Source organism: Geotrypetes seraphini, chromosome 13 (assembly GCF_902459505.1).
Source record: "Geotrypetes seraphini chromosome 13, aGeoSer1.1, whole genome shotgun sequence".
NCBI classification, from domain to species: Eukaryota; Metazoa; Chordata; class Amphibia; order Gymnophiona; family Dermophiidae; genus Geotrypetes; species Geotrypetes seraphini.
The window spans coordinates 37002791-37024910 of record NC_047096.1 but is presented as its reverse complement, the minus strand read 5'-3'; the positions used below and the strand labels follow the sequence as shown (position 1 = coordinate 37024910).

Genomic DNA, 22120 nt, shown 5'->3' with positions numbered 1-22120 from the left:
TGGCCTAGATACACTAAAGATAATTGCTAATACCAACAGGATCGCTGTTGGCCGTTTGTGGATAAGCGATCGATGCACAACTGAGTTGACATGCAAATGATTTGAGCGGAGACTCATCCTAATCTCCTGGCTTCATCAATGGAAAAATGCTATTAATTCCTGTTGTGCTTTTCATACAAAAGTGTAGTAGAATTTTTTTCTGTAAATTTAGGAAAAGCTACTTTTAGGAGCCAACATGTTTCACCCAACATTCAGTGTAAAACTTGCTAAGGGATGATAAGCCTTGAAAAAACCTTCTGTGGGTAAAACATGTTGGCTCCTATTTCCCTCAAAAGAAGACCACAATTAAAAGCTAAGTACCCTTAAAATATGCTAGAAGGGTTGTTAAATAAAAATGTAAAAATAAAGTTTGTGATTAAAAATTGATAATAGCTCCAGTGAGGAGGTAGTACATAAAGCCTAGGGCTGTGAAAGCCTTTGAGCACAGGTGGTACTTCTGAGCAGCTAGGGATTATACATTAGAGGTGAAGAGTTTGAGATATATATTGAGCTTGATATATATATATCTTGGTGAGAATGTCAGGTAACTGAACATAACATCCTTCTCTGACAGAACTGTCAAGGGGTCCCATAATTGGCCACGTTATAACTGGATGTACACAGAGTCCTGTTGCACCTGTCTGTCTATATACAGTATGAACTGGGACTAGACAGCATGCATACATTTGAAGGGTATGAGTTTTGGGTAGACCTTAGAAATATATATTTGTTTTGCAACAAAAATACACTTCTTTGATTATGTGTTCAGTATATTTTGTTTCTTTTTTGCTGTTTCATTATTACAGCTCTATTAAATTTTAAAGTATATTTTGTGTGGTGGACAATGATCTACATCATTAACAAGCTGTTACTTCCTTAGTTTCTAGCTCTGCCTGGTGGGTTTCTGCCGACATAGAGATTAAGAAGGTGGCAGAAGAGAATGTGACACTACCTTGTCACCACGAACTGAGTCTGCTGGGGCTCAAGAGCTTGGACATAGAATGGTGGTTGGAGCAGAAACCTGAATCAACTCCAAACATGGTAAGTTTACTAAAGCTTAAAATGCTCTATAATTAACATTGATGGCCACTAGCCCAATATTAAAAGACCCTGAAAATCCATACTCTAGGGATTATTTAGAGAGCTTTATTTATGAATTCTACATAGAAATACCAGCATTTATACGTGTATTTCACATACATCTGTGTAAAAGGTTTTCAAAAAGCCCCTGTTTACACTTGGAGATCCACAGAAAGGTGACATGGTTTAGGTGAAACTAAAATCTGTACATATAATTTCACATTTCACAAAAGAATACACATACATGGGGGGAACGTAAGAGTTGCCCTATTGGGACCGACTGAAGGTCCAACAAGCCCAGTATTCTGCTTACAACAGAAGCCAATCCAGGTCACAAGTACCTGGCATGATCCCAAAAGAGTAAAACAGATCTTATGCTGTTTATCCCAGAAAAAGAGATTATGTCCTTACCTTGATAATACCTTTCCCAGTAGATAGGTGTGTCATTCTGGATAAACGGGATATCACCCCCATGGCTGCGAGCCATATGTAGAAGGAATCCACTCCATATTTTTTCTGTGATCGTCCTACTTCACTGGGAGCTCTGCTGCCACCTGCAGTTAATACCCAAGCATGCAAGAGCACCATCTAAATCATGTGAAGGACAACAATGAAAAATTTCCCAAACAAATCAACTGTTCTGCTCAAACATAACACTTGAACACTCAGTGAACATGGAACAGCCAACAGAATCAAAGGAGTTCAGGTAGTATTCTTGTAGATACTATAAATACATTATACAGAATTCTTCAGTATCCAAAGGGCTGACTGGAATCCAAGATACAGCCTTGGAGAAGCATAATCAGACTGAGACAGTAGGCAGGCACAGGCATGACACACCTTTCTACTGGAAAAAATATTATCAAGGTAAGGACATAATCTCTGTTTCTAGTGCAATAGGTGTTTCATTCTGATCAAGCAAGACGTACAAAAGTTGTTTCAGAAATCTATGGTAGGCTGATTGAGCTGGTCCATGACATGGAGGAACTAAAGGCAGAGTCCTCTCTTGCCACAACGTCCACTCTGTAAAACTTTGCAAATGTATGTAGAGTGGACCATGTCACAGCTCTACAAATCTTCTCTGGAGAGACTGCCCTTGCCTCTGCCCATGACGAAGCTACACTTCTAGTCAAATGAGCCTTAACAGAAACAGAGAACTGTTTTCCATAGATAATGTAGGCTGACTAAATGGCCTTATAGATCCATCTAGAAATTGTTGCCTAGGAAGCATGCACACTTCGCTTAGACAAATGAGGCAGCACAATCAGATAGTACGAAAGTCTAAACTCGGTGACCTCTAGATATCAAAGAATCATTCTTCTGAAGTCCAACTTCTTCAAAATATGGTCCTGGTTCTTAAAACCTGTAGGCTGGAAGATAGCTAAATGCACCTCTTGATTAACATGAAATGCCAAAACCACCTTCAGCATAAAAGAAGGAACAGTGCGTAAGGAGATTCCAGTCTCCGAGATTTTAAGAAAAGGCTCTCTACAAGAAAGAGCCTGGAGCTACACGACCCATTGTGCTGAGATTACTGCTACTAAAACAATCGCCTTTAGTGTCAAGTCCAAGAGGAATGCTTCTTCCAGTGGCTTGAATGGAGATTTGGTGAGGTCTCGCAAAATCACATTTAGGTCTCACGAAGTGAATGGTGGTTTGACTGGGGGTCTGAGGCAGAGAGCACCCTTCAGAAATCTGGTAATATCCGGATGAGATGCCAGCATAAGTCTACAGTTCTGAGCTCTGAAACAAGCGAGGCCAGCAACTTTGACCAAAAGTGAAGCCATGGCGAGGCCCTTGTCAAGGCCTGCTTGGAGAAAGGCTAACACTACCAAAACTGGAGCAGTAAATAGCTCCACATGTTCTTGAGTGCACCAGTGCTGGAAAGTCTTCCACGCTTTAGCATAGGCAGAGATTGTAGTGGGCTTCTTAGACTTGAGAAGGGTGACAATGACCACTTCTGACTGTCTATTGCGCACTAACGCTTCGTGCTCAAGTGCCATGCCATAAGAGCAAAGCGATCCAGATCTTTCATGCATACTGGACTCTGTGAAAAGAGGTTTGGATGCACCTGCAACCGGAGGCCATGGCCTGTTCAAAGACGCATCAGATCTGCATGCCATGGCCTGGGTGGCCAATCTGGAGCCACCAAAGATTCTTCCCTGATGAGTTGCAATGTTTTGAAGGACTCAACCTATCATGCACTAGGGAGGAAAAACATACAACAGGATGCATTGAAGCCACAGTTGGACTACAGCGTCTAGACCCTCACTTCCAAGCTCAAATCCTTGACTGAAGAATCTGTCTGCTTTCTTGGTTTTCGCTGTCGGCATGAGGTTGAAGTGTAGATGAACCCAGCGCTGAACAATGGCCTGAAATGCTGCCATTGACAGCGTCCACTCGCCCGGATCCAAGATCTGTCTGCTGAGGAAGTTGGCTTGAACAGTGTCCATGCCCGCAACATGCACTACTGATAGCACTTCCAGATATAGAGATGCCTCCCATATGCCACCAACCGAATGGTACGCAGTTCTAGTCTGTTGATCAACCACTTCCGAGAGGACGTCCAACATCCCTGAATTGGATGATGGTTACAATGAGCTCCCCAGCCTAGGAGACTGGCATCTCTTGTTATAACTGTTCAGGAAGCAATCCATAGAGGCATGCGCTTGGATGAGGATTAAGGACAGAGCCACCATTCCATGCTGGCTTGAGCCTCCAGCATCCAGGGTAGACACTTCTGTAAGGCATCCATCTGAGGAGACCAGCATTAGAGTAACACGTGTTGGAGAGGACACCTGGGCTCTCGCCCAAGGCACCACATCTATTGTGGCTACCATGGAACTCAGGACTTGAAGGTAGTCCCACGCCGATGGAGCTGACTTGTCCAAGAGACAAGAAATCTGAGAGCACAGCTTCTGTTTGTGTGCCTCTGGTAGATAGACACAGCTTTCTGCTGTGTCGAGCAAGACTCCCAGGTACTCCAGGGACTGAGACGGCATCAAATTGCTCTTTCAGTAATTTACAAACCAACCCGGATCCTCCAGGGCTTTGATCACCTGATCCACTGTGTGATGACTCTCAGAGAACGAGGGGGCTCTGATCAGCCAGTTGTCCAAGTATGGATGCACTTGCAATCCCGTCTTGCGCAGATAAGCTGCTACCACTACCATCACTTTGGTGAAGGTGCAAGGAGCTGTCGTCAGGCCAAATGGCAGAGCTGAAAATTGATAATGATTTTCCAGAACATGAAATCTGAGAAACTTTCTGTGGTCTTGGAAAATAGGGATATGCAAGTAAGCCTCTGTAAGATTTAGAGAGGCTAGGAAGTCTCCCAGGTCACCGCCGCTGTGACAGAGTGAACCATCTCCATTTGAAAGTGTGGAAATCTAAGTGCTCCATTCACATAAATAAGGTCAAGAATAGGTTTCCAATCGTCGGAGCCTAACTTTGGCACAATAAAGTATATGGAGTATCTCCCTGAGTCTTTGGGCAGCACAGGCTCTATGGCCTGAATATCGAGTAACCTTCCTACAGTGGCTTATACTTTGATTGCCTTTTCTGGGTACCCTGCAGGAGTCCACAAACCAATATGTTAGAGGTTGGGCAAATTCCAGCTTGTAACCAGCTCAAATGATGTCTAGCACCCAACAGTCGGCCAAAATCTGAATCCAGCTCTGCAGAAAAGCCAAGAGTCTGCCCCCATATGAAGAGGGGCCTCCCTGGCCTGGCGTCATTTTGATTTCTTGGTAGATGAAGCTGCACAGGAAGTGGAAGCCTGGATATGCCTTGACCCGAAAAACCTCTGCCTGTAGCCCTGGGAGAATGATTGCGACGTGGAACTGAAATACTGTCGAGAATGCCCGGAGCCACTTAAATTACAGTGCCCCAAGCCTCTAGAGGTTCTGGATCTACTATCAGGCAGGGTCTTTGGGCAACAGTCCACCATGCAATTCATGAGATTATCCAGGCCTTTACTAAATAATAGTTGCCCCTTAAAAGGTAGTCTGTAAAGAATAGCTTTAGAGGTGAAATCAACAGTCCATTGTCTGATCCAGAACATTCCACTTGCAGAAATGGAATAAGCCCCTTTCAGCTCTGGCCGTACAGCGGCAATGAAAAGGCCTAAGCTGTTTTTAGATATGTCTAAAACCCATTTCGATTATCGGCACTTGGACGACCTGTCTTTAAGGTCATCCAAGTGCCAATTTGGGTGGGATTTTAGATGTATTTTCGTTTCAATTATGAGCCCCTAGACTATAAATTTGGCTTAGACATCCCAAATTATACCTGGTTTATCTATGTCTGAGGCAAAATATACAGGAAAACTCTACAAAGTGTGACACAAGTTGTACCAATTAAATGCCTAACTTTGGCTACTAAAATGGAAGCACCAAAATGAGAGTAAATGGCGGTAGGCACCTTGCACTTGGGTGCTATTCTATAAGATAGCACCAAAGTGCTTTAGTGTGTAACAACAAGGGGGCGTACACATGGGTGAGGCATTGGAGGGTCAAACACTAAGGTGCCAGACTTATAGACTACTGTAATTTGTGTGCCTAGGTGCCAACCTTTAGATGCTAACATTTACTCCTGCCTTTTACATGACATAAGTATAGATATCTAAATGCTGGTGCTCAAATGCCAACTTAGGCTCTATTCTATAACAGAATCTAGGCAGTCAGATACTATTATAGAATACTATCTTAGCTTACCAAGTTTGAGTGCTTAACACCCTTTCTAGAATTGCCCCCTAATCTGTATATATATGAGCCAAAGATCAGCACCTATACATTTAATTTATATGGATATGTAGCCCTATCCCTTGAACCTCCCAACTTTATCTGTTCTGCTCAATGTATAGCTTAAAATACCTGTAGCACTTTATGTACAATACCTCAGTTTTAAAACAGTAGTGGTACATTCTGCATACCCTTAACATAGCTGTTTTTGAATAATGATTTGCTTTATATTTAAAGCATATTGCATAATAATTAATGTGTGCAAAGTGGTGATCTGAGAGATCCATGAATATTTGTTCCTCAGGTGATTGGTTATTCTGATGAGTCTGTTTATAATTACCTGAATAATAATCAGAAAGGTCGTGTCAACTTTGCCTCTAATTTTCGGGCTGGTGATGCATCCCTACACATCAGATCCTTGGAGCCCAGTGATGCAGGGCTGTACAGCTGCAAAGTGAAAAATGGAGGGACTTACAAGCTGGATCGTGTGGTATTAAAGGTTTTAGGTAAGAAACTTATTGGTCCCAGAAAATGAGGTTACTTACCTTGCAACGTGGGTCCTCTTTGGTTTGCAGAATAAATCACCCACAGCTGGGTGACATCATGCTTGACAATGCCTAGTCAGATCTGTTCTCTGAGCCCAGAAAAATCTTGAAAGCTTGCTGTTCATCTGCAAATGATCCCTCTTTTGTGACTATTGCTTCTTCCACTCTCTCTCTCTATTTTTTTTTTTAGCTTAAATAACTTCCACCATAAGGGGAGGTGGGAGGGATTGTGTGCCCTTGCTATAAGTAATTTTGCTTTCTCCAAGGATACAAAATTAGCAACACATTGCTGAGGATGTAAAGGTAGATGATGTTCTGAATGTACTCAAGTAACCCTTACAACCCAGATACCATTGCTGTAGAGGTTGCAAATACTTGGACAGTAAGACGTAGTTAGCTCTAGAGGAACAGTGAGATCTGAAGATCTGTATAGACAATTGGTTATAAACAACATCGTAAGAAGCTGACTTTGCTATTGACATGACAACCATATACAGAAATTCATTTTTTTTCTATTTCATTTTATTTATCTTTGTTAAATATGGAGAAAAAGGGGAGAAACAAGTTAGACTTTTCTTTTCAAAACTTGTCTAAACCACTTTTAAATCTTGCTAAGCTAACAGCTTTTACCTCATTCTCTAGCAATAAATTCCAGAGACTATACCTTGAGTGAAGAAATATTTCCTTCTATGTTTTAAATTTACTACTTGGGCAGTCCCTCCTCGAAAGGGTTTTCAATCTAAACATAGTAGCTTCATTGTAACAGCCCCCCCCCCCCCCCCCCCAGTTCTTGTATTTTTGGAAAAAGTAAACAAATGATTCATGTCTACATGTTTTCTATCATATCTCTATCATGTCTACATGTTCTATCATATCTTTATCATATCTCCCCTGAGCCATCTCTTCTCCAAAACTAGCTTTTTTAGCTTCTTTAGCCTTTCCACCTAGGGAAGTCACCCAATCAATCCCCTTTGCCATTTTCATTCCTCTTCTCTGTACCTTTTTCTTAGTCCACTATATCTTTTTCTCATATGCAATTACCAAAATTGTATACAATATTCAAGGTATGGCTGCACCATGGAGCAATATAAAGGCATTATAATATTTTCAGTTTTGTACTCCATTCCTTTCCTAATAATCGCTAACATTCTATTTTCTTTCTTAGCTGCCGCTACACACTGAGCATATCACCAATAATGACACCTAGATCTTATTTCTGGGGGGTGACTCCTAAATGCGGAACCTTCCATCATGTAGGTATACAGTAGTTTGAATTCCTCTTTCCCACATGTATCAATTTGCACTTGTTCACATTAAATTCCATCTGCCATTTTGATGCCCAGTCTCCCAGAGTCATAAGGTCCTTTTGCAATTTTACACAATTTTCTTGTGATTTAACAACTTTGAATAAATTTGTGTCATCTGCAGTCAGTTACCTCACTAGTTATTCCGACCTCTAGATCATTTATAAATAAGTTATACGGCATCAGTCCTAGCATATACCCCTGGAGAATCCCACTATCTAGCCTTCTCTATTATGAACACTGACCATTTAACCCTAATCTGTTTTCTTTTAGCTAGTTCATAAACCACAATGGAACATTACCTCCTATCTCATGACTTTCTCAGAAGTCATGAGGTACTTTATCAAATACTTTCTGAAAATCAACTGGCTCACCTTTATCTACATTTGTTCACCCCTTCAAAGAAATGTAGCAGATTTGTGAGGCAAGATTTCCCTTGACTAAATCAATGTTAACTTTGTCCCATTAATTCATGCTTATCTAAATGCTCAGTATTTTATCATCTATGTATATCTATATGCTCAGGGCTCATTTTACGAAGGTGCGCTAAGCGTTTTAGCACACGAACCGGATTAGCGCACGCTATACCACCTTCTCAAAAGGAGGAGGTAGCGGCTAGTGTGCATGGCAATTTAGCACGTGCTATTCCGCGTGTTAAGGCCCTAGAGTGGCTATGTAAAAAGAAGCCCTCAGTTATTGCAGCTTCTGCTCAAAGTCTATAAAGCAATATAAATATTTTGTTACTCCAAGCGAATATTTTCTTCTCAAAAGAATTTATGAGCCTCAGCCCCACCACTCCACAGCATCAAAGAATTTTCATAGCGGGAGTTATTGCAGCTGGCATCTTTTGTTCATTTTTTGGACGAGGAGCTCCTAGTATAGTGCACCAGGATTATAGATAGGGTGATGCTCAGGAGAGGATTTTTGAGGAAATCTAGGCCAAATTTAAGGCACACAAACCAATTAGCTCTGGGACCACAGGAATGCTTCCAAGATCCCATGCGAAATTCTATCCATTTGAGCTGCAGACATGGGGGTTACTTGAGTGGTTCCTACTATTATTTAAAGGGGCTTGGGTAGTGTGAAGGCAGCCTTGACGAGGGCTTCCAGTGGCTGCATAAGATGGCACCCCTTGTCACCTGTGCCTTGAAGGTTGAACAGCCAGATAGCACTGGTGCTTTTTTATTGTGGTCACAGGACTTGTGAGTACTCCATTTTTTAGTAAGTTTAGCGCTCAGAAGTAAAACCTCCATGCGTATTGCTTCGGATCCCTTTAGGTCGGTGTTTTTTGCAGACTCAAGGAACACCACAGGTACCTTTGTTTTTCCTTCTCCTTTGTTTTTTCAATAGATTTAATTGAAAAGAGAACAGAGCACATCACTTCCCACTGTACTAAATAGATGAACTGAGGGGGAGAAGCCACTGTAACTGAGGGGGAGGAGCCATTGTAACACAAGCCCAGAGAGCTAGAGACTCTTTCGGAGAGCAGATCCAGCCTGGCACCATCAGGGGTGATTTGTGGTTGATTTGTCCTGTTTGTCCATGAAGGGTCTGTGATGATTTGTTTTCCAATACTATCCCTAAGGTTAAAGTTATTTCTGCTATACTATTTAAAAAGCTGCATTTTATTAAATAAGAAGCCCTTTTATTAAAGAGAACTATGAACCCTGAATTCTATAGAAGTAGCCCAGACTTGAGCTCCAGAATTTGCGCATGAATCCAAAATCCATATGCAAACTGTTTTTATTTGGTAATATCAATTAGTGCCTTTAACAGGCACTTAATTGAAACCAATTAGGGATTATGTGTGGATCTTGGATCCGGATGCTTCAATTCTCAACTCTTCTCGTTCACATCTCTAATAGGGGTGTGCCCATGGGGCAGGTCAGGGGTGGTCCAAGAAGTTAGGTGTGGTGTTACAAAGTAATTTTTATATCTGTGATACATATGTAATGTCATACTTTACGGGTCTCGCATCAGTATGCATATGTAGCATGCAATGAGACACAAATGACACGATTGGTTTGCATAATTATATTTATCTTTATATTTTTTTAGTATTTTATTGGAATGGTAAACTGTTTTTAACCTTGTGCTACATTTCAAGTTATAGTTCATGATTTTTATATCTGTGATTGTTATATATATATAGTAAAACCTTGGTTTGCGAGCATAATTCATTCCAGAAGCATACTTGTAATCCAAAGCACTCATATATCAAAGCAAATTGCCCCACAGCTCAAAAACTTTAATACAAAATACACTCCAAAAACATTCTTGTAATCCAAAACATTCATATATTACAGGCTAGGCACCTGGACCAATCAGGCCTTAGGATTAGTAGGGATGGGCGGCCCGCTATGCCTAAGGCCTGATTGATCCAGGCTTCTAGAGCCTGGGCCAATCAGGCCTTAGATTTAGCGGGGATGGGCCGGGAAGGGGCGGGCCCATCTCATTTCCACGAAGCGAGCCTGTCGGCTGGACGGCAGCAAGACCCGTCCAGCCGACCAACATTTAAAGGTTAGTTGGGGGAGGGAGGTTAGTTTTTTTTGGGGGGGGTCGTCGGACTTTCCAGCAGGAGGATTGGGCATCCTCCTGCCGGTGATTACCAGTTTGGGGGGGAGGGGGTTCCAGGGGGGTTCTGGCAGGAGGATTGGGCATCCTCCTTCCAGCAATTACCAGTTTGGGGGGGAGGGGGGTTCCTTGGGTGTTCTGGCAGGAGGATTGGGTATCCTCCTGCCGGCGATGGGACAGGCGGCTGCGGCCGCTATACTTATTGCAGCAGGGAGATCCCTTGCTGCCATAAGTAAAGCGGCCACGTCTACTTACAATGGGAGATGCGTAGGGCCGCCTAGGTTTGCCTAAGGCCCACCTAAGGCCCTTAGGCGAGCTTAGGCGTCTTGCGGGCCTCCCTAGGCTCCCGGAGGCGCCTTCAATATAGGCGGCCTGCCTGGGGAGCATTTTTTTAAAAAACGTGCATCCCGATTGGCTGATTAGACAGCTGTAGGACGTCTACAGCTGCCTAAAATCAGGACGCACTTTGTAGAATCAGGGCCTAAATGGCTAATGCAGAGTTAACATGGGAGTACTTACCATCTCCTAAATAGGAGGCAGTAAATGGTCCTGCCTTAACTCTCAGGGCTAGATGTACTAAATTCTCCGATCATCTAATAGTCATCTCTAAACCGGTTTAGCGACTGATAGTATTTGCTGACCTAATGCAAAAAATAGCTCACTGCATGTTATTCCCTGGGATCGCTCATTCTCCGATCCAGCCATGTAAATAAGGTCATTAATACAGTGGTGCCTCACACAACGAACTTAATTGGTTCCAGGAGCAAGTTTGTTATGTGAAACGTTCGTTATGTGAAACGCGTTTTCCCATAGGAATACATGTAAAAAAAAATAATTCGTTCTGCAGCATAAAATATGCTAAGATGACATAAAAAAGATAAATTTTTTGTTATTATTTTTATTTAGATACATCTAAAAACATACATCTCCCTGTCCTTTTACTTCCACTATCTTCCTATCCCATCTCTATTCCCTTTTGTCCCTCTCCCCATGATCAATCATCTCACCACCTCTCTCTGCCCTCACCCTCAGGGTTCAAGATTGCTTCCACTCTTTTTCCTGTTGTTCTCTCTGCCTGTCACCCTATGATTTAGCATCCCTTCTGCCCTTGTCCAATATTTCCCCTTCTCTCCCTCCCTCTCATCCCCTGCTCCAACATGTGCTTTCAGCGGCCTTCTCCCCCCTTAAGCGTCTTTTCTTCTCCACTCCACCTTTCCTCCCTCCCTGCCTCCACCTTTGTGGCGCTTTTGCACCCGACCGACAACAGAACAGGCCCGGTCGGACAAATCTCCCTGTCCTGTAGCCGCGAATCTAAATTACCTTCTTACAGCAGCTGGATTATTGAAGCTGCTGTAAGAGGTAATTTAGATTCGCGGCTACAGGGCAGGGAGGTTTGTCGGCCGGGCCTGTTGTCGGTCGATCGGGGGACCTGACCAGCTGTGCACATTCTTCGGGGCGGACCGCCCCCTCCCCCCTCTTTCGTTCGCTATTGCCTTCTTCCTACCTGCCCTGCCGCAGCCGCACACAGCCGAACGGAAGTCTTCCTGATGTCAGCGCTGACGTCGGAGGAAGGGAGGGCTTTGCTTAAGCCCTCCCTCCGACGTCAGCGCTGACATCGGGAAGATTTCCGTTCGGCTGTGTGCTGCGACAGGGCAGGTAAGGAGAAGGAGACTACCCTCGCGGCTCGACCAACCCCGCAGGAACCCCGGACTTCGTTGTGTGAAACGAAGTCCGTTGTACGAATCAAGACATAAAGTTCGTTGTGCGCAGCGTTCGCTGTGCGAGGCGTTCGCTGTGCGAGGCACCACTGTATTGAAATGCCATGCAAACTAGCCAACCGATCGATGCACTAACATGGCACAAAAAATAGTGATCAATCCCACTGATCCGAAAAAATTGACAGGTCTGCCAGTTTTTTGGTTAAAATTTTTTTTTTTAATGGCACAGATGTTGTGCATGTGTTACACATGCATCTCTGCCTCATTAAAAATAAAATGCCATGCCAGCCCTCCCCGATGACCCCCCTCCAACAAACTAGAATAGAAGCAGGAAGAATGCCTACTCCCTCCTGCCACCGTGACCCCACAAGCCAAATTTTGCAGGCCGCGCTGGACTGCTGCTTGGGGGCAGCTCTGTGCCGAGGTTGAAGGCACACAGAGCTGCCGCTGCTGGTCTGGAGGTGCGGAGACAAGGCAGGAAGCATACGCGGCAGGAGTCCCAGCACGGCGATGGGAACAGGAAGTTGCAAGTCAGCTGATGCCGGCACTTTTCGTTGCGGTGGGGACCCGAATCCTTCACGGACCGGCAAGATTTTTTTGCGGACCAACACCGGTCCGCAGACCGACGGTTGAAGAATTGTGCCTTATGAGGGTTAAGCCAAGGGAACCTGTCACCAGGAGTGGGATCCCTAGGATAGTAGACTTGGGAGTGGGTCAGTAGAGTGGGCAGACCTGATGGTCTATGGCCCTTATCTGCCGTCATCTTCTATGTTACTCCCTCCTGCCACAGGCTACTACTCTCGCTCCATTGAAAATCATCAGGAGGGATGCCCACCTCCTCCTGCCACCAGATGCTCGCCTCCCTCTTACCTGTCTCAGAAATTGACAGCAGTAGGGATGCCTGGTCCCTCCTGCTCCGAGGCCCGCCACTCCAAAATTGAAGGCCTTCCCCTTCCCAGTGCATCATGTAATGCATGGGGAGAGGCCTAAGGCCCTGATTGGATCAAATGCCTAAGGCCCTCCCCAGGAGGCTGATTTGGGGCTTCCCCTGTCACTCAGTTGTTAGGGCTTCCCCAAACCGGCTCTGCGCATGTGTCAGACACTCTCAGAGCAACTGATTGGACAGAACCATCCATGCAAAAAATTTGCATGCAAACTTTTTGGAACATCAATTGCTGTTTCTGAGCTGGCCAAAAAAATTGGCCCCAACAGCGACCCACACGGTCTTAACGACTGTGTTTTGTGCATCTAGCCCTCAGAAGTATGCATGCTAGTGGAACATTAAAGCACAACCTGCAATAAAAAATACTGGGCATGCCCATTCTTGATGCATTAGTTTTGGGCTTGTTGTGTGATAAAATCCAGCATTAAAACGCATTAGGTCCAAAACTTAATGCAGTGCTAGGGAAGAAGTGACAACCACAAGAGCTAAAAAGAGAATGCTCTTTGAGATCAATATTCAAAGTGAGTTAACCAGCCACCCCCGACTGAATATATATCCTTTTATTTCTTTCAGTACAGCCCTCCGAGCCCAAGTGCTGGATGGAAGGAGAGCTATCTGAGGGAAGAAATATATCTTTGGAGTGCAAATCATCAGCAGGAACAGAACCCATCCAATATAAATGGGCAACTGTAAGTGGCAAGGAACAAATTCTCGGGGTTCTGCCAGCCACTTCTTCGGTTGGTAAGCTTCTATTTTGTAGCAACGTTTGCTAGAAATTTCCTAAAATTCTTCAGAATCAATTCCATTTCTTTTGCTGTACTCTTCTCAGATTTTTCCAACCCTGCACGTGTTATTCTACGGAATCTCAGCACAGCACACTCTGGACTTTATCGATGTACAGCAACTAATGAAGCTGGGCACAAGAACTGTGATGTTCAAGTGATAGTGCAGCGTGAGTATCAGAGTTCGTATTTTCAAGGTAGTGTCTCCTCTTTATAAATAATGGGTTTGTCGGTACAAATCATGCAAAGTAGGTTTGACCGTCTTAGGTTCCCTGCGGACTCAGCCTTCAAGGATGTGTATCCATAAGCACTAGTTTCATTTCTTAGTGCTTCTTCAAAATTCTAATGCATGCTAAATTGATTTAGGGGGAAATTTATCAATGTGTGCTACTGATAAGAACAGCATGAATTGTGGAATAACCAGTCTTAACAGTAGCATACATTGATGTGCATCCCCCCTAAATGTGCATCAACCTATGAATCAGCCTACATTAAGGGCTCCTTTTACAAAGCCGTGGTAGAGTTTGTACCACAGGCCGGCAAGGTATATGGTCCAACGCTCATAGGAATTCTATGAGTGTTGAAGTGTTTACCTCGCCAGCCCATGGTAAAAAAAATACCTCTACCACGGTTTAGTAAAAGCCAGTGTAAGTAAATTGATATACATTTAAGTTTTATTGCCATGTTAACATTTTTAAGATTAAAACAAATAGGTCAGACAAACTGAAAATCTGTTCCAAAAATTGACAACTTCCCCTTTCAAAGAACAAAAAAAATGCTTATACCATGTTTACTCTAGCAAATCTTCCAGCCCCAAACCTTGCAGGGTGGCCCTGGGAAATGAGTATCCTGCAGTTCAGGTCACAAATTCAATTTTGAAGGAAACTGAAGATCCCGTTTTGGGTCAGATTGTAAGTCAAAGAGCAGGAGACATTTATTCCCAGGTTTAGCAGCAAATACTACAGGTTATATATTGCTTCAGAACTTACAAGACACACAGCTTTTAAAATTCAGTTTTGACTATAAATAATGTGACAACTTATTTTTTTCATCAAAATGGGACATCTATTAATATTCAGTCCGCCCCAAATCTCGCCCTAGCCCCACCCCCAATTTCTTTCATTCATTTTCTTGTATACACAATATCTTATTAATTCATAATTGTAAACATAAAATATAAAAAAAAACCCACAATGCACACTGTACGCAGAGAAAATATTAATTATCATTTACGAGTTTCAGGGTTTTTTCAAAAATGTCAAGGCAGATTACTTTAAAATATGCAATGTCACCTCAGTAACTATAGAAAAATAAACAAATATAGTGCAAAATATAGACAGCAGATATACATTCTCAAAACAGACACATTTTGATCACTAAATTGATAATAAAATCATTTTTCCTACCTTTGTTGTCTGGTGATTTCATGAGTCTCTGGTTGCACTTCCTTCTGACTGTGCATCCAATCTTTCTTTCTTTTGCATTCAACATTTCTTTCAGAATCCAGCCCCATCCCCTTTGGGTCCAGGTCTCTCTCTCTTTTCCCTCTGTTACCCTCCCCAGATTCAGTGTCAGTTCTCCTTTCTACCTTTGTTCCAGGTCTCCCTCTCTCTCCCCCTTTGTTTGAACCTCCCATAGTCATGCATCTGCCTCCTGTCTTTCCACTTTCGTCAAAGCCTTTTTCTCTGTAGTCTTTCTAATGTGCTTACAACCCCCCCTTTCTCTGCCTCATTCTCTCCTTCTTCCCTCCCAGCAGATTTTAGCATATCTCTCTCCTCTTTTCCTCTCAGATCTAGTATCTGTCTCCTTCCTCTTTTCCTCCTCCCAGGTCTGGTATCTGTCTCCTCTCCTTCCCCCCTGCTCAGGCATCTCCCTCTCCGCTCCCTTCCTCCTGTTCTTCCTTGGTCTTCCTTCTCAATTTATTTTCTGCCTCTGTCTAAATTCTTTTTTACTATTCAGTCCTCAATTTCCCTCTTTCACTGTGTCTACCTATAGTTTGCCACCTCTTTCCCTCATCCCCTCCAGTAACTAACTCTATCCTCTTCCCTCAATCCTGCATGTGCCCTTTTTCCTTTCTCCTCCCCACTTCCTTCCAGTGTCTGCTCCCCCTGTCCCTCACACTTCCATTCAGCAGCTGTCCCTCCTCTCCCCACACTTCCATTCAGTGTCTGTTTCCCTCTCTCTATCCCTTCCATTCACTGCCCTCTATGCTCTTTCCATCCAGTGTCCACCCTCTCTCTCTTTCTCTCTCTTCCATATGGCATCTTCCCTCTTTCTATGCTCCTTCCATAAACTATCTATCCCGTGCCCCTTCTCTCCTTTGTACATGATTGATTTCAGCTCTGTCACCTCTCCGTTTTTCTCTGTCACAACCCCCTCCCCTATGCTCTGGCATCTCTCTCTTCGCCTTTCTTTCCTTCCCCCATGGTCTGGCATCATCCCTTCCCTGATTCCCGGCATCTCTCTCCTTTCCTTTTCTTCCATCTCTCCCTCCCCCTCCATGCTCTGACATCTCCTCCTTCCTTTTCCCTTGGTCTGGCATACCTTCCTCCTTCCCTCCAAGCCCTGGCATTTCCTTTCATTCCCTCCATCATCTTCCTTCAACACTCTCCCCAATTCTCTCCCCCTCTGCTCCCTTTCCTCCTTGTCACCCAAGGCCTGGTGTCCTGAACTTCATCGGGCAGCAGCATTCACAATTCACTGCTGTTGCCGGCTTCAGGCCTTCCTCTCTATCGGGTCCTGTCTTCATGAAAACAGGAAGTAGGCAGGACCGACAAAGAGCAAGGCCTGAAGCCAGCAACAGCAGCAAATTGTAAACGCTGCTGCTGCCCGAAGAAGGTAATGGAGCACCGAGGCAGACCGCTTCTCCCCCCTCCCAGCTGAACCCCCGCTGACCCTCCTATCTCTCCCTCCCGACCCTCCCAACGAGTTGACAACTTCCCTCCAGTAGTGTCGGCAGCCGCAGCAAGCTAAACAGACTGCTTCGCGGCTTTCTCCTGCCGGCGAATATCTCTGCCTCGTCACCGATGACATCATCAGTGACGCTTCGCCGGCAGGAGAAAGCCGCGAAGCAGCCTGTTTAGCTTGCTGCGGCTGCCGACGCTACTGGAGGGAGGTTGTCAACTCGCTGGGAGGGTCGGGAGGGAGAGATAGGAGGCTGCGATACCCTGTCCCATTGTCCCCACTCACAGCTTTGGGACGCCCTCTCTGAAAATGGGGCATTTTGAGCGTCCCGAAGCTATGAGTGGGGACAACGGGACAGGGGATGTGAAAAAGGGACTGTTCCGTTCAAAACGGGACGTATGGTCACCTTAACTATAAACCACAGTGTTTTTGAAAAGAGAAAGATCCAATTGGAAAAATACAATGGGTCCTTGCCTTCTAGTTATTATTCTGTGATCCAAACTCCAATCAGTAGACACCCTTGAAAAACTAGAACCAGACATTGCCACACCTACAGCGAAATTGCACTCAATGAAGTTACAGGGAAATACTTTTAAAACAAATAGGAAGAAATTTTTTTCACTCAGAGAATAGTTAAGCTCTGAAACACGTTGCCAGAGGTTGTAGTAAGAGCATATAGCCTAGCTGGTTTTAAGAAAGGTTTGGACAATTTCCTAGAGGAAAAGTCGATAGTCTGTTATTGAGAAAGACATGAGGGAAGCCACTGCTTGCCCTGGATCGGTAGCATAGAATGTTGCTACTCTTTGGGGATTCTGCATGGAATGTTCCTACTCTTTGGGTGTTTGCCAGGTACTAGTGACCTGGAATGGCCACCGTGACAACAGGCTACTGGGCTTGATGGACCATTGGTCTGACCCAGTAAGGCTATTCTTATGTTCTTATAATCCCATAATGTCAGAATAAGTTGGTTAAAGATTACCGCACATTAACTGCACTCGATATTTAACTGCAACTGCCCCACATATGCATTTAAACTGGTCACCTGCAAGGGTTTTTTTATTTACCTGTTTTATTTTTGCTCTCTGGTAAAACAGATACTCTAAGCATTGGTATCATCATTGCGGCAGTATGCGGAGTCATAGTCGGTATCTTACTCATCATCCTCAGTGTGTGTCTTCTGGTCAGAATGCGAAAAACAAGAAAGTTTGAGGAGGAAGAACCCCCCAATGAGATCAGGTAATTTAGTTAGATCTGAGGGGCGCTAGAATACCCCAGAATGAATGCATGATGGTGAAAGCCCCTGTTGCTTGGGCATAAGGTGCCATTTGAAATAACTGAAGCTCTGTTAAATCTCTGAAGAGACTTTGCATAAAAAGGGCAATTCTGAAACTGAGTGCCCACTTTTACACACCTAGGACTTTTACAGGTAAATGCACATTTACATGCCTAGGTGGCAGCATGACTAGAAGCCAATTGAAATTTGGTTTCGTATTCAGCACGGAAACTGACCAAAATCCCAGGTAGGCCCTCCCCAGGTTTACCTTGTAACGACCCTGGTTGTGTAGTAGTGTTTTCAGGGCAGAAGCATCCTGAATTGATCTTGTCCCCTTCCTCCACATTGAATAAATGGTGGCTGCGCTCCTGCTCAGGCCACTCCCAATTCCAAAACAGCAGCTGTGACCTGCAGCAGTCTCACAAAGCTGCCCTACGAAATCATGGACTTCATTTTTTCAGTGCAGTTGCCTTTTAAGCATGTTGCCAAGAGAAACCACTTACATTGTCTCGGTTTGAAAAATTAGCCAATGAAAAGTACATACACGAGAAAGGGGATTATGTAATAGGATGCCAAGTTAGAAAATATGTTGTACCTCTATAAATTTTTATTCCTCCCCACCCTCCACCAAAAGCTCCTACACAGTTATACCTGCTCCAAGGTAACTACTCTACAATAATTTTAATGACTGCTTAAACACATCAAAGCTATGTACAAAGAAAAGGGATTGTGGGCAAAATAAATGTTTCATTCACTTTTCTGTTTCATCTTTGGCTTTCTCCATTTTTAAAAGTTTTCATTGTGGTGTATTTTTGTTATAGTTGGCAGCTGCCCAAACTTTTTTTTTCTTCAAAAATGCTTACCGTAAGCCATCCTAACTTCTCCTACCTGATCAAAACCCAACTAACCTGATCATCGCCCAATCAGCATCCAACTCCTTCCATTCACCCTCTGATATGAGCATCACATCTTTGACATCCCTGATCACATCCTAACTCCCCTTCCCCATCATAACCCAACTCACTTTAAATTCAACCCCATTCCCTCATTCCCAAGTATGAACATCATCACATACATCCTCATGCCAGTGGAGAAGGCTGCCAATTTCTTTCCAAGCCCTGGCTCTTACTAGGGTCTCTGGTGCTCTAGCGAAACAGGAGTGATCTTCAGTCACACCTGTTCATTGCTGCACTGGGTTCAAACTGGTGTCTTGACTCATAGTGGTAATCTTGCAATTCCCATGATGCACTTCCTGTCAGGCAGAGGGTGGGATGTGACAATGCACTTGCTTGAACATGGGCCTGTACAGGAAGACACTGTACCAGCATACTAAGATGTAGTATGGAGGAAAGTGGTTGTATGGTGAAGGGAAGTGGGAGAATATGCTGGCAGCTGTTGGTAGGACCAGAGAAGACCTTGGGATATGAAAATGCTGGACTTCAGGTGGCTTAGGGAGGGGAAAGAAAGATGCTGGAATCAGCATGGGTGGGTAGGGTGAGGAAGAAAAATGCTGGACCCATTGGTAGGCCCATTTCTAGGTCACCCCAGACTTTTGACTTTAAAAATGGCCACAAATTTTACAACTTCTATATAATTACTTTGTTTGAACCTATTTTGGTTGGTTTTGTATCCAGGGAAGATGCCGAAGCTCCAAAAGCTCGACTGGTAAAAACTGGCTCTTCTTCTTCAGGCTCCAGAAGCTCCCATTCAGGTTCTTCATCCACTAAGTCAACCACCAACAGTGCTTGTCGCAGCCAGCAGACTCCATCATCCCAACTGACCTTGCCACATTACAGATCAGCAAAAACAGAGAGACGGGAGAATGTGCCAAGTAAATGCACTCACTCCATTTCCAGAAGAATAGATGCAAAATCAGTCACAGTTGATGGCCAGTGCAGAGCTTTCGAAACTGTGTGATTGATAAACAGTCATTTTGGAGCACCAGTTTCCTGGTCACACCACCAATTTACTGTAGTGTTTGTATTGTACAAGACACAGTGTTCTGCTTGTTTCCACAGTGCATTGAAATACCTTCTTCTCCCACTTTAATCCACTTTCTTGTTGAAACATAATACCACTCTAAGGGGAACTAGAATTGCAAGAAAGAGATTCTCTTCTCATGTGACTGTTCTAAAGGGAATGATAAACTCAAAATACAGATTAAAAAAGAATGTCTAGAGATGCAGAGGCTAGTATGGTTTTATGAAATGGTACTTAGCTCTCTCTTCTGAAAATATTCATGTAATGCAACACAACCCTAAGCATACAACTGAATAAACCACTTAAGTGGGTTTTTAAAAAAATGTATGAAAGCGCACTGTCAACGGTCATAGATTATTCTATTTCTGTAAAAGAGAATGTACAATGGCTGGCATATAATACCATCCTGTGAGCATTGTTTAAAGGAAGCTCACTCCAATAAATGAAAAAAAATTGCACACATGAAGTCTCCTAAGACATCATCAACTTCGACTTTAACTCTATATCATTGGTCTTCATTAATTTTTAAGCTGTGGCCACTTTGGATTCTAATGAGCTCAAAGAAAGCCACCATGTATCTTCCCATGTTGGGCAACTGGGCTGACAGTGTATATCAATGATATCCAACCCTACCAGCCCACTTTCAAATTTCAGTGGGAGGTATCTTCAAGGTTATGAGCATTTCCACAGCCATTGTTATGTCTATTGAGAAATACCTTATCCTTCAAGCATGTGGTTCTTCCCCCATCCACTTTCCCCTTTCTGTCCAGAGCCTTGGTAAAGAAGCAGAATAGCAGAACGCCCCCCCCCCCCCACACACACACACACAGAGACAATGGGGGCCACCTCAGAGATCTCCAAGAGCCACTATTGGCCCCTGGTCTTTGCACTGAAGAGCAGTGCTCTAAGCAGTGCAGAACAGATCCTGGATTTTCCAGATTGGATTATGAGGTGCATTAAAGTTAATATTAAATGAATACAAAACTTTTAATTTACTTCTCACCAAGAGAAAAAGCTTCCAAGATAGGGTACATGGATTCTGTTAGATGCACATTACATAACAGAAAGGTCACAAGGTAATACACATTCTGGAAGACTCTTAGTCCATACCGTCAAGTTAAAATTAAGCTTCATTAAGGGAGAAAATGAAGATCTTCATAGACACATTTGTATCATCGAGTGTGCCTGCATCTCTCCTGTTTGTCCAAGGAGAAATATAGAAGACTTCGCAACAGTGAGTGGGAAATTTTGAAATTGTATGTATCGAGACAAACCCCCCTCTTCTACAAAACTGTGCTAGCAGTTTCTAGCACGGGGAGCCGCGCTGAATGGCCCGCGTTGCTCCCAACACTTATAGGAACGCAATGAGCATCGGAAGCAGCACAGGCCATTCAGCATGGCTCTCTGTGCTCTCTCTGTGCTAAAAACCGCTAGCACGGTTTCGTAGAAGAGAGGGAAAGGCTCTGCATTTTTTTTTTTTTTACTCAAGTGCTTTGCACCAATTTTCAAAACGAAAGTATATCTGTAGTTACACTTTGAAACCTACCATGGGTACAAAGTATATGTATTGCGTTCAATTCTAGTCTCCTTATCTCAAGAAAAATATAGTGGCGCTAGAAAAGGTTTGAAGAAGAACGACCAAGATGATAAAGGGGATGGAACTCTCGTATGAGGAAAGACTAAAAATGTTAGGGCTCTTCAGCTTGGAAAAGAGATGGCTGAGGGGAGATATGATTGAAGTCCACAAAATCCTGAGTGGAATAGAACGGGTACAAGTGGATCGATTTTTCACTTCATCAAAAATTACAAAGGCTAGGGGACACTCGATGAAGTTACAGGGAAATACTTTTAAAACCATTAGGAGACATTTTTTTTTTTCACTTAGAGAATAGTTAAGCCCTGGAATACATTGACAGAGGTTGTGGTAAGAGCGAATAGCGTAGTTGGTTTTAAGAAAGATTTGGACAATTTCCTGGAGGAAAGTCCACTGCTTGCCCTGGATTGGTAGCATGAAATATTGCTACTCCTTGGATTTTGGCCAGGTACTGGATTGACCACTGTGAGAATGGGCTTCTGGGCTTTATGGACCATTGGTTATTCTTACGTTCTCAGCTGCAATATAAGCAGAAGAAATAGCTATATGGAGCCATCTCGAAATAAGTCATTTTTAAAGCTGGCTTGCTCTTACAGGCAGGGCCCACCGGTATGAACAGATGGTCAGAAACTCATTCATGAC

At 43.7% G+C, this 22120-nt stretch overlaps 1 protein-coding gene across 1 annotated transcript in view; it reads left to right on the top strand.

The window, feature by feature from the left end:
* CLMP (CXADR like membrane protein) overlaps positions 1-21555 on the top strand; it is an 85568-nt gene extending 64013 nt beyond the window's left edge. The window contains exons 2-7 of the mRNA XM_033919401.1: positions 920-1080; positions 6166-6367; positions 13519-13686; positions 13775-13897; positions 17726-17867; positions 19539-21555. Coding sequence (XP_033775292.1) covers positions 920-1080; positions 6166-6367; positions 13519-13686; positions 13775-13897; positions 17726-17867; positions 19539-19821 — 1079 coding nt within the window. The 3' untranslated portion in view covers positions 19822-21555. The remainder of the gene's footprint in view (positions 1-919; positions 1081-6165; positions 6368-13518; positions 13687-13774; positions 13898-17725; positions 17868-19538) is intronic.
* The last annotated feature ends 565 nt before the right edge of the window (positions 21556-22120 follow it).